Here is a 13,223-nt window from a genome sequence, read left to right on the forward strand (position 1 = left end):
TGCATTGTTTCTCACTGAGACTTCAGCAAGACTCTCATCAGTACTTAAGTTAGAAACAGAATTCCCTGAAAACAGAATGTTTTTGTATGGATTCTTCTCAAATTCAGTTGCGCCTGATGGTTGAGGCATGATGAAGGGGAAAAACTATTGGGCCACCAATAGTTACTGAATTTCCAAGGAGATTGTTTTCCTCACTTCTTGCACTTCCCTGAGTTCCTCCAAATTCTGTTGAATTGGTCAAATTCTGTTGAATATGGTCATTTCATTTTTGTGCCAGGTAGTAGCTTGAAGAAGAGCACTGGCTGTTAAATAGTGTCACAATTTGACACTACTGTGTCAAAACACCTGGTTGTGCTGGGGTCTGAGTATAAAACAAAATAGAAAGCACTTGCCGGAAGTGCACTGAAGCATCTTCAATGCTCTTGGTTTCCCCCTTTTGTCCTTTTCCCTGCCTTTACTTCACAGTCAAATTACTGTTAGGTTTTTCATATTAAAATGCTAGGTTTTCCATATTTAAATTTCTTTTAAATTTTAAGCTCAGTAGTATTGATTTTTCTCATTGCACATTCTCTGAATCTCTGGCAGAAGTCCTGGAGGGGATTTGGGAGCGAAGAAGAAGAAAAAGAAGCAGAAGAGAAAAAAAGAGAAACCAAATTCTGGAGGCACCAAATCAGATTCTGCATCTGACTCCCAGGAGATTAAAATTCAGCAGCCTTCAAAAGTGAGACCTTCGTTCTGTTTTAATTTGTGCTTTCTTTCTAATTTAATTTTAATTTGAATGTTGCAAGTTGGTGGTTCTGCCTTAACACATAAGAATTAAGCAAATGATTACTGTCCTGAATAAAGACAGAAATAAAGTAAGACCTGATGTTTGCAGACTGTATGAAGCTAGCTGGAGAGTCATCATCACCACCACAGTGATGTCCTCTGAGAAAAGCAGGGGAGGAGGTGTTTTGTCTTTCCTTTTCCAGCAGTTAGAACTCAGGCTAGTGGCAGCTTTGTTGCAGGGAATCTTAATCTGCAGTGGTAATGCTTTTAAATAGGTTTTGTGTTTGACGAATTCCTGTTAGTTCAGCTACCATCTAACTTGGCTTAGTGCGGTTTCAGTAATTTATACAGCACAATACTATCTCACCGTGAGCATCAGCAGCAGGGGGAACTAACCAGAGTCTCACTTGGGCAAACAAGCAGCATGCCATCTTGCATAAAAAGCAGTAATCTCTAATGTGGAGATATCGACTGAAGAAAATCATTGCCATCTGAAAGGCCCCTGCTGTAAATAAGAATGCAAAATTACCTGAGGGGGTGTACAATTTTTATGGACTTTGTGATAAAATAGCATTGTCTAAATGCTTTTGACTACCATATTCTAAATGAATTGTGAATAATATGGTGTGGTGGCTTTATAACATACATCTTTTTATCTCGAGAGAAATCTGAGCCTGATAACTGCTGAAGTTTATAATGTGATAAGAAAGTTTACAGAACGTTGAGCATATTGAAGTATTTATATTTGTTTCATCAGATTAATGTGGATAGTTACCCTGTTGCATAAGTAATACTATTCGTCCTATAAGATTTGCCAAGTACATTGGGGATATTTTGTGGAAAAGCTGTGTTCTGGCTCGTTAACATACTGATTAGATTTTGGGTTGTCCCTCTAGCTCTTCTCTGTGCTACCTTCCTTGCTTTGAATGGATACATTTCGCATGGAGGACACTTTACAATATGCAGAGAGACCTTACATGCTTTCTGATCTTGCCACATGTTTTAATATTGTTTCTATAAAGCATGGGGCATGAATTACTAATATAGAATGACTGTTTGCAGGTGATAACCAAGTAACCTCAAATGCTTTTACAGTTGGAGTGAGAGCAACTTTAATGTTAACATAAAGACGTAGTTCTTTGCTGCAGTATCCTGGGAGTTGTTTGGTTCCCTACTGGCCCAACTTATTGTTCCATATGTTGTCTCCAATTGCATTGGAGGGAAGCAGCTTCACTTCTTTTTGTCTTCATGTGCAAGATTTTAGTCCTCAGCACCTTGCAGTTTTGCACACCGTTTCTCTGGCCTCATGCATTTTGCTGGTGTGTAAGCCTGTCCTTGTTCTGAGTTTTGTACTTAGAGTGGAAGTCTTTGTGATTATTTTACTGTCTCAAGAAGCTTAGTCAGTTTGTTAGCAAGGTTACAAACTTCCATCTTTCATTGGCATAACTGAAAAGCTCTTATTTAAGTCTTTCTCTCCAGTTCTAGGAAGCTAAACCATTTTACTATTTTTATATGGCTTCTACTTTTCTCTAGTTGAAAATGCATCAGTGTTGACTGGGGTATTCTTTTTGCCTTCTTTGCTGTGCTCCAGGTGTACACACCAGTAAGTAGATAAGTTTCTCTGCCTTACACAACTTCCTTGTTTTAAGCTTTTCCAAAGCATCTTGTACTGCTCATCTGAGACAGTTTGAAGAAGTATATTTACTTTCTCTGCTGCTGGAGTGATATTTAGATTTTGTATTCCATGTGCTATGTGAAATGTATTATAGAACAAAGGCTGTTAGTAATTGCAAACTCATCAGGTAATACTCAGAGGGGCCTCTGAACTCATTGAAAATGATTTTGAAAAAAAAGATTTGGAGGTCAGGTGATTTTTTTAAACAGATGCATGGTCTGGAGATGAGAAAGACAGAACAGTGAGCCTCCCTGGCTTCTCCGTTTTTATGTATTTATGATATTGGACTTCTTGAACACTGGCACAAGCGTAACCACAGCGATAAGGGCTTTTTCACATTATATGCCTGACGACCTTTAGGACACTCTACTGCACATCTCAGAAGACTTGGATCAAGTGGAATTTGCTAGTATGCAACTTGTGTCCATTGTTTCTTGTGCTATTATTGTGCTTCTCTGAAATGACTTGCCTCCGTTTTCTTTATATCCTTCCATTAGGCAGCAGTAAGATTTCTCCTGCTCCCTTAACCTTCTGTTTTTAAGGCTGAACAAGCCAAGGTCTCTCATTCTTTTGTCTGTTACATGCTTCAGCCCCCCGGTCATCTTGGTAGCCCCTCATTGAACTCCCTCCACTGTATCAGTTTCCCTTGTAATGGGGAAACCAAAACTGGGAGATGCGATCTCAGGGGTGCCAGATAAAGGGGAAGACCTGCTGGCTGATTTTGCCGGTACAACCCAGTATGCAGCTCTCCTTCTTTGCTGGCCAGCAAACTGCTAGCTCACGTTCAGCACTCTACCCACCGAGTTCTGTTCTGCAAAGTTGCTTCCTAGCCACTCCATGCTGGCCTCTTCCATTGTATGGACTTCTTCTTTTTCCAGTCTGTCCAAGTAGCTTTGAATAGTAGCTATTCCATCCAGCATATCAATCGCTCTGTCCAACTAGGTATCATCTATGAACTTGCTGGAAAAGCACTCCTTGTAATGTCTAGATTGTTAAACAGTACTGACCCTTGAGTTCTCAAAATCCTTCCCCATACCTTATTGAAGATGGGTGTGACATTTCCTTTTTTCCAGTCATAAGAAACCTCCGCTAATTGCTTTGAAACTTCATAGGTGCTAGTTGCATTCACATCAGCCAGCACTCCCCAGTGCATCCGGTCTGTTCTTTTGGACCTGTACATGATTATGTTGTTAAGTGGTCCCTAACTTTTATCTCCTTCTGTGGGTATTGGGAGTCCCACCAGCTCTGCTACAAGGCTTGGGGGCACTAAAGGTCTGTGGTTAGATCTTTTCCGAATAAAGAATGAAGCCCTGTTGCACAATTGTGCTGTCTTGTGCTGTAAGGAGTTATTTCCTGTAACTGAAATTAAATAAAATCACTCATCTCTCTAATTCACAGAAAGTTTTCTTTAGTTTTTCTTGCTTCTAATTAAAGGAAAATAAAAAGGGTTGGAAGTAAGCTTCTTGGCTAGGCCAATCTCTGAACATGTTGAAAAGAAAGGAGATTGCTCCTGATTTTTAGTATCAGAACATGAACTTTTTATTTTACTTATGCTAGTAAGATCTTTTTAGAGCCCAATATCTTTCTTAGATATTGTATTTTCCTCTTTGTAGTGTAAAAAAAAACGCTAGAGACTTCAAATGAACATACAAAATAAATTACTGTTTGTCAGTATTTATGTGTGATTTAATAATCTGATAAGATTTCAGAGTTTATCTAGGGACGTTAGAAGTATTGGTATCAGGCTAATGTGTAATAGACAAATTGACTTTTAGTTGAGAAGAGTAACTTATATCACTGTAATCTGGATCTAGAAATAGAGTTGGGTTTTTAATGCTGTAATAGTGTTACTCTAGTGTGTGAATATGTAACTTCACAACTACTCAGATGATAGGTGTTTAAAGCATGCTCACAGGTAATATTTTGCAATGCTTAAGTTAATGAAAGAAATTGCGTAATGTTTAGACATGTTCAGTACAGGTTTTTATTATAAATAGAAAATGATGGCTTGCTTGAGCTACAGGCAGGGAGTTTTACTCCTTTTGTGACTGAGGCTACTAGGGGCAGGTGCCCATCCAAATGAACCTTTGCATCATTGTCACAGATAATTTATGGTGGGTTTTCAACACGTGAATCCTACAGACAAAGTGAAATATGGGAATAGTGACTCATTGATATTCAGGAGAAAAAAAAATCTGGCTTCAAATCTCCATGCAGAATTCCTTAATATTTTCCAATTTATTTGAGACTATTCCTTCAAATGCGTTTATTGCACTGCAGTCTGGGAAAACCTAAGCACAAGCATGCTATTAAGATGCCTCAGAACAGCACTAACCACTTGGGAGACAGCAAAACAAGCAAACAAATATATTAAAAAAGGGAGAGAGAAAAAACCTTTAGGTTTAGAACTGTTACCATTATTCCTCTGTACTGTCCTATGCAGGTAAAATTCTCATTCCAGTTATGCTTACTCAGAGCAATTGAAAGTGAGAGTTTTAAGAGTTCTATTTAGAAATTCTTAGCCTTAGGTTTTGTGCTTTTGAAATAAATTTTCTATAAAGATTTTTTCAGCTTCTGAGTGCAAAGTTGGTTTATTTTATGTCTGTTAAAATTATCTTTAGTTGTGACTGTTGGCACAATTGGCATTAATAGCAAGATGGTTAACTCCTACACATGATACAATGCAGTAAGGTACCTACTATAATTGCAAGCTAATACGACTAAGGTAAAAAGTCGGTATTTGTAGCAATACAGCCTACCTGAAATGTTGAACCACAGTGAATTTAAATATTATTTTTTATTTTATGTGTAAAGTACAACTTCAAACATCCAGTGATGTGTGTAGACTGTTAGATGTATAAGGTCCCCTGCTTTTTGCTGTTTTATTGCATTTTGCTGGGGAGGGGCAGGGAACATATGAACCTTTTTATTGTGGTACTGGTGCCCTGCTTTAATACTGCAGTATTTGTATTAAAAGCACTGAAGTTTCATGGTTAAATGCAAGCACTACTCAAAACTCTTCAGTGTTTTGTGAAGCTGCTTGCCTGTTGCCTTCCTAATTGTCCACCCCCCTGCCTCTGAAGAGTGTATCTAAATTGTGATGAAAAGAGGGCAAGAAAGAATGTGTAACAGTAAAATAAATGAACATTTGTACAGTTTGTTCAAACACGCTACATAAGCCGCTTCTTCCATTTCTCTGTGTGCAGAATCCAGCCATTCCAATGCAGAAGCTTCAAGACATCCAGAGAGCGATGGAGCTGCTCTCTGCATGCCAAGGTCCAGCAAAGAATATTGATGAGGCTACCAAACGTAAATACCAGTTTTGGGATACGCAGCCTGTACCTAAACTTAGTAAGTTTAACTGGACCTGGGCATAAGATCTGCCTTAACACTGAAAGAATGTGTGCCAGCTGTGTTGCGTGTTCTCAGAGATGGGCATGAAGCTGGACTGTGGCAGTAGGAATCCTTAATATTTTGGATAGCGTATATGGAATTCTTGATGTTCTCTAGGAAAGCGTTTGCTCTGCCAGTTGATAAGCAACAAAATACGGTGTTAATAAATCTCATTTTGATGTTCTCTGTCAAAATGGTTAGTGCTATTGAAATAACATTTCTTTGTGTATATTAGGTCTGAACTCCTGAACAACTGAACGTAGAAATCTTTTCCACTTTAGAAAAAATAAGAACTCTAAGTGTCCAAAAGAGTTAACGTTGATTTTTATTTTTTTATTCATTTGTTTATTTTCCCTTAATTTATTTTTTTTTATAATCATTAGATTTGCTATCTCAGAGCTAATGACTCTCCTGCTGTAGGTTACAGTACTTTTACTGCTTCCTCCACAATGTACGGTGCCTTGAAGGCATGCTTCCTCAGAGTCCACTCTCTTTTCTTGGTATTGAGTGAAATGGTGAGGTGACCTCTCCTTGCCTTTGATTCTGTAAGGAATTTGGCAGATTACTTTTTATACTGATCCCTGATAATACGGTTGGTAAATTTTAGACCTTGTTGGAGAACAGAGTTGCTGACTCTGTTGTTTTTACAAAATTGCTTTCTCCACCCTCCTTTTCCCCCTTCATTATCTTCAAGTTAAGCAGTAGTAGCTCTTTAAGTGTCGACAAAACTTGGGGAACCCACAAGTAAAGCAGTCTTAGCGCAACAGCTGTTACTCTTCTGTTCTGCAGGTTTCTCTCCATGGCCTTGGAGACTGTAGAATAAGCAGAAATAAGGTAGAGTCTAAAGCACAGAAGCACTCTGCTCTGTCTCTCCACAGTGCAGCATTTCATATTAATCCATTTCTGCAGCTTAATCCACAGTGATCTCCTTCTCCCTGACTTTCTGGCAGAGTCCAGAGCAGAGTCCCTGTATGCAGTATTTTCTTCTGGATTGAACTTACTTGCCCTGGCTTTTCTCCATACAAACTCCATCCAGATACCTCTGTAAACTAATGGTTAATTGTCACAATAACCCTGCCCAAGGGGAGGAAGAGCCCATGCAAAGTAAATTTGTGTAAATCAAAAAATACTCTGGCCATAATGAAGCCTTTCCAGAGCTAGTTCAGGTGTCTGCACAGCAGTTCTAGGAGTTCAGTTCAGGTTAGTCAATACATCTTCCAGCACTTCTATAGAGATGAGAGTCTGTGACTTGCCAGCCTAAAAGGACCAACACATTGGCTCTAGAAATGATTTGATAGTGCTGTTCAGTAGAAATATGCTTTGTTGGATTTGGCTGGTAGAGGTTTTGTTCAACAGCATTTGTGAATTTCTTCTTGATCCTGTTGATTTTTTTTTTTGTAAAAGTCTTTCCTTTATCTGCTGAATAAACATATTGGGAAATCTTCACTATTTTATATACTGGATATGTTCAGGTAGAAAAAAATAACCTGTTGATTCAAGAAACAGCTGTAGGGATCTTTGCATTAAATTAGCTTCAGAATCCTTCTGCCTTCTAGTTAGGGTTGTTGGCAATAGGTCCTCGAGTTGGGCATGTCTGCCATGTAGTGGCAATAACATTTAGGCTGTTGATACTTTGCAGAGTTTTTCATAAAGGTGGTGGTAATCATGACTTCCCAAACTAGACGGCAGGCCATAACTATTTGTCAGGACTGTGTGTCATTTGGGAAAAGTTCCTGCCATAATGGAACACTTGGCAGGTGCAGCTCCACAGAAGACGAACAACTTCTGCTTATAGCTCTATACCAAGACACTGGAGTTGTAAAGTAAGGAAGGAGAAGAAAGCACACTTCCATGTAGGAATTTTAGGAACAAATTTCACATTTCACCAGCATCCCTTAAGTTCCCTGGCTTTGCCCTGCCACTGTTCCTGAGTAATCCTGTTGAGTTCAGGTCTGTTCAAGTCAGTGGTAAACAGGACCCAAGCCATAGGATGTTAGCTGTGAGTACAAGATGTTTCTCATGGCGAGACCAGGGATCTCGTGGCTGGCAAGGTGTTGTGCATGTGCTGATAAATTGCTGTCCTATATTACAAAATACTGGTTATCAGTTCAAGTAGAGTGGTTTTGTGCATATCTGTAGATACTCTGATGAGGGAGTCATTAGTCTGAATGCAATCTGTGGGAATGAAAAGTAGTATATGCTAACAGTACTAAATTTTTTTTCAGTGTTATTTAGAAGCTTCATGTTTCTATCACATAATTATGAGAAAATACACAGTGTGAATTAAATGTGGTTTAGAGAACTATCACGAAAGCTAGGAATGTAACTGCTCTTTTTTTTTTTTTTTCCCCCTCCTTCTTCTCCTCCCTCAAAAGATGAAGTTATAACTTCACATGGTGCAATCGAACCAGATAAGGACAATGTCCGCCTAGAGCCATATTCTTTGCCACAGGGTTTTATGTGGGACACATTGGATCTTAGCAATGCTGAAGTTGTAAGTAGAACAATTTTTATATGCACCTGAAATCATTGCAGTCTATTCTGATTGATGTGTGTGGATAAATCTTTGGATTTTTTGTGTGTGTTTTCAGCTGAAAGAGTTATACACACTATTAAATGAGAATTACGTAGAAGATGATGATAATATGTTTAGGTTTGATTATTCACCTGAATTTCTTCTGTGGTGAGTAGCAAGTTCCACATTCTACTCTGGCTGGAGTGCCAAGAAGGGTGTTTTTATTACATCTTATTAGGCAGTAATTTGTAATTATTTCTGTCATCAATTCTAGGGCACTACGTCCTCCAGGCTGGTTACCCCATTGGCACTGTGGGGTTAGAGTGTCTTCAAACAAAAAACTGGTAGGATTCATAAGTGCCATACCTGCAAATATTCGTATTTATGACAGGTAAAATGCACCATTAATTTTGTATTTGTAAAAGAATAACACCAAGAAACAAATTCTATATTTGTATCCATTGCCACAGAGAACTTAAAAAGAGAGAAGGAGGCTCAAAGCCACAAAGAGTCAGAATAATCCTGTTTATATAGCAGGCATTTTTTTGTTTTTTCACTCTTCCTGTCCCCCTGCTAAATAAAACCCCAAACCAATAAAAAGCTTGTGGGCTCCTTGCAATGAAGACCAGAAATACATGTTTAAGGAATTTCCTTATTGATAGATGATACAGATAACGACAATAGAATTTTCTGACCCTACTGGAAAGTATTTAAAGAATAGTCAGCCAGCTGGACTTTCTTGGCCGGATCTTCATACACTGACAATCATAAAGTATTATGATACCACGTAACTTGTGCTTGGATGCCATTCTGCATCTTAAAGTAAGGCAATTGATTGACTCTGATTAGAGCTGTGAAAAACACCTTAGACATGGCTTGCGTATTGCACAATCTACCATTGCAGGTGCAATATCATAGATCAGTATTTGCTGCAACTGTACTTTGTCATAGGCGAAGTGACATTTATTTTTGTGTCAAATGCTCAAGTGTTTCTAACTTTTCCTCTATTTAATGTCCTTTTAGTGTGAAGAAAATGGTAGAAATCAATTTTCTGTGTGTCCATAAGAAACTGAGATCTAAACGGGTAGCACCTGTACTGATTCGGGAAATAACAAGAAGAGTAAACCTGGAAGGAATATTTCAGGCTGTTTACACTGCTGGAGTGGTACTCCCCAAACCCGTGGCAACTTGCAGGTAACCTAGGTGATGTTCACAATAATATCAGTTCCTATAGGTATCATTTCAAAAGAAATATTTTATGTAATTGGATGGAAACAATAAAAGCATAACATTCAAAGAAATAAGTGTTGTGGCCTTGACTAACTTGAAGGTTTGAGTGTTTGTCAGGGTAGTTTTTTGTGTCCCTTTTCCTCCCTTTCCCCTCGTCTTGAATAAAACAGCTTCTCAGAGTAAAGCCTAATGTTGGGTTTGTTTATTGTACTATAAATAGACTAATAGATGCTTCTGTTGACCTTCTGGTGGAAGCCTGGTAGCAATGAAAACATTGTATACCTGTGTTTTTCAAGTGGCATTTTTCCCTGCTGGAATGCTTCCCTGTTGACCTGTTGCTTGCTGAAGATGGCAGAATATTTCTGGGAATTGTACGATTAGCTTGTTGAAATGCTTTTATCTTTCCTGGAGAAAGGAGGACTTGATCAGCATTTGATAAAGACAGGGAAACTGTCACGTGAGAAGAGCTGTATATAATCAAGTATAATTTTGTTTGCTTGGAATAGATTTTATTTCTGCTGGGAAAGTTTGGTTCCACCAGCATTAGTTCAGCTCTCTGTCCTTACGGCGGATGGGGTACTTTGTGATTAGAAATGGTGTTTATACCTATCAACACCAAAAATCCTGTAAGTTTCTCTAAGGAAGTCAGGGGGAAGAGGGGCCGTGCAGAAAGCCATGCTGTATTAGAATAACTAAGGATGTTCTGTTGCACAGTGATCTCCTAGAAAGAGGAGATATCCTTCAACAAACTATTTAGACATGAGCAGGGTGTCCTATCTGAACAAGAAAATAAATCTTACCATTTAAGCATGGTGAGATTGGCAAGGCCATGAGAAATACTGTGAATACCCTGTGATTACTTATTATGTATTAAAAGGCATTTGGTTAGATTCAATTTAGAATGATAGGAGTCTTGTTTAAAAGCTATCATCTGGATATAGCTTTTCCTTATCTTTTATTTCTCAAGACTCTTACAGACATAGTATAGGCTTACTTAGAAATAAATTTGGAGAGGAGAAGGAGCAATGCAAGAAAGTAGGGAAATGGATGCAAGTATAGCTGATGCTGAAAATGCTATTTAATCTCATTATTTATTTTATTTCCAGGTATTGGCATCGATCGCTGAATCCCAGAAAATTGGTGGAGGTGAAATTTTCACATTTGAGTAGAAACATGACTCTACAAAGAACAATGAAGCTCTACAGACTTCCTGATGTAAGCAGTATGACTTCTAGAGAATCCCTGCAGTTATTGTGAGGCTCAAAATAACCTTCCATCTGTCTCTGACTGCACAGGCTTTTGTGTGGAAAGGCAGTGCATGCAGGATATGAAAAAAACCCTCTGGTTGATGAAAAAGACCTTAAGGGTTTTACTAAACAGAAGAGTGCTGCAAATGTAAATCTGTATATGAAGAAAATATAATTTTTGATCCAAAAGCCTTACACAAACAAAGAAAAAAACCAGAAACCTTGACTTCATAAACACGTAGGATTGAGCTGAAGAGGCTTAAGACTATGCTTGGTATGATTAATCTGATAAAAGAATACCGAAACAGAAAATTATCAGTTTGTGTCTTAAAATTCTCAGAGAAGTCCATCAGAAAGCTGGCTGAATGTGGTGGGATTGTTGATTCCACGCTAATTCACAGCTTTTTCAGTTCTGTCAGAGCATGTTGTTCTTCTGCAATGAGCAGGCTCAGCAAAAGCCACCTCTCTATGTTGTGTACTGTTTATTTGCATGGTCTGGCAATTAAAAAAAAAGTGTTCTGGCATAGCTAGGTTAGTTAAAAACAATTTTTCTCATGCTTGCAGCTAATAGTTAGGCTGGCAAAAAGCCTTAGGATACATTTCCATGACAGGGCAAGTCACTGTAAGTAGTCTGAGATGTACTATTAAAAAGTCTCCTTGCTGTAATTAATAGCCTGTAGAAGCTGGTCTAAAATTTATCACTGAGAGTAATTTCTTTGCATGCAAAAGCTACCCTTCTATTTGGAGGGGTTGCAGAGTATCATTTACCTATACTAGATCAGTAAAACTATATTTATTTAAACAAACCTTCCCTTTTGGTTAAAAAAGATTTTTATTTTTTTGCCTCACTCATAGTACTTTGTAATGATTTACCTGACTTTGGAGAATTGAGTCTGTTTGCTATATTTAGCTTGATGCTGCAGGCTCTGTTCCTGCTTATGTATTTGAGTAATACACTAAGCACTCCTTAGTATAAAGCACATGCCATGGCTCAGTCTGAGCTCCTGCTGCTGTCGGTGGGACTTGTTTCCTGTGCTGCCTGTATGCTACCCGTGCTTGCATATGCGGATTCTCCCTTGCGTGCCGGGCAGGAGTTTTCAGAGCTTAAGAATTAATAACCAAATTAATTAGATTTTAATCTTTGAGAGCTAAATATATCTTTCAGCAAATCTTGAAGGCATTTTTTATTGTATATAAAGGTGCAGTAAACAATTTCAGATACAGGTTTTTGGTGACAGCTCACGTTTTCTCATGAAAACAATATAGGAAAAGAATAGTTTAAAGCATAAGGATCTTGCAGTGTAAGAGGGGTAACCACAGAGAATCTAGAAACAACAACAGTTGTACCTTGATCATCTTTCTTTATCATAAAATCCATATTGCAACAGAAAAATAAATCAGGAAAAACAAAACACGCATCATATTTCATTCATAGAATGTAGCTAAGGCGAACATACTCTACAGAGATGTGCAAATGGAAAATGCGTGCTTGGAAGTTCAATTATTAAAACTAAGTGATCTAAAAGTTCATATGCCTCAGCTGTTTGGTTTTATGATAGATTGGACTTCTCCTGTGGAAAATAAAGATGTAATCTTTTTGCTGATGTTTAATATTTTAGCTTTGGATCTTGTGCTTTGGTTTTGGGCTTTTTTTTTTAAGAAAGGGTTTCAGCACTGTTGAGGATCTTTATCCTCAGTTTCAGGCTGTTACCATAAACTACTGTCACACAAATCAGTGCTTTCAGGCCATACTGTCCTGTCCCTCAGCACCAAATGCTGTTTCCTGCATTCTAACCTCTTTTCTGAGAGTCCTTGGAATATCATTGCTACTGGGAGTGCATCTTTAAGAGGAATTAATCATTCCTAATTACTTGAACAGTCTGAATTAAAGAGACTTTCAGAAATAATAAATACTGTAATTAAGAAGTACAACCCTCACCGAAAGCTGTGTTTGTGCATGTCCTTATAAATATAAAAAATTTAAAGATTTTTTTTCCTAAGTGTTTAATCTCTTAAGCAAGGAGTTTTCTGAAAGAGGTAAATTTTGGCTGTTTTCAATAAGGATTGGAGCATGTTTGTCTCTCTGTGTCTTTTCTTGACTGAGATCTTGAGCCAGGATACTCACATGCCTGGTTGCGGCTTCATGTGTGGACCAGAGAAACAAATTTTAGCTCAGTTCTGTACACTTTCCCTTACTTTTGGAGTACAAATAGTCATTTACTGGTGGCCATTCTTGGTGTTGCTGGGGCATAAAGGTGTTCCAGCCCAGCTGCTTTTCCTCCCACACTGCTCCAGTGTGTGGCTGTAGAAGAGGGGTGAAAGCTTGGACGAAGCTGAAATTAACCTTTTGTATTGTAATTCATGAGGAGAGGTTATGAATGAAGTACAGCATATG

The 13,223-nt window shown here is 38.2% G+C and overlaps 1 protein-coding gene across 1 annotated transcript in view; it reads left to right on the forward strand.

Annotated features, from left to right (window-relative positions):
• Positions 1-13,223, forward strand: part of NMT2 (N-myristoyltransferase 2) — a 29,904-nt gene that overhangs the window by 7,325 nt on the left and 9,356 nt on the right. The window contains exons 2-8 of the mRNA XM_069859594.1: positions 586-721; positions 5,650-5,794; positions 8,212-8,330; positions 8,428-8,519; positions 8,626-8,742; positions 9,375-9,545; positions 10,688-10,796. Of these exons, the coding sequence (XP_069715695.1) occupies positions 586-721; positions 5,650-5,794; positions 8,212-8,330; positions 8,428-8,519; positions 8,626-8,742; positions 9,375-9,545; positions 10,688-10,796 (889 nt within the window). The remainder of the gene's footprint in view (positions 1-585; positions 722-5,649; positions 5,795-8,211; positions 8,331-8,427; positions 8,520-8,625; positions 8,743-9,374; positions 9,546-10,687; positions 10,797-13,223) is intronic.

The sequence above is a fragment of the Phaenicophaeus curvirostris genome, chromosome 6 (genome assembly GCF_032191515.1).
Source record: "Phaenicophaeus curvirostris isolate KB17595 chromosome 6, BPBGC_Pcur_1.0, whole genome shotgun sequence".
NCBI classification, from domain to species: domain Eukaryota; kingdom Metazoa; phylum Chordata; class Aves; order Cuculiformes; family Cuculidae; genus Phaenicophaeus; species Phaenicophaeus curvirostris.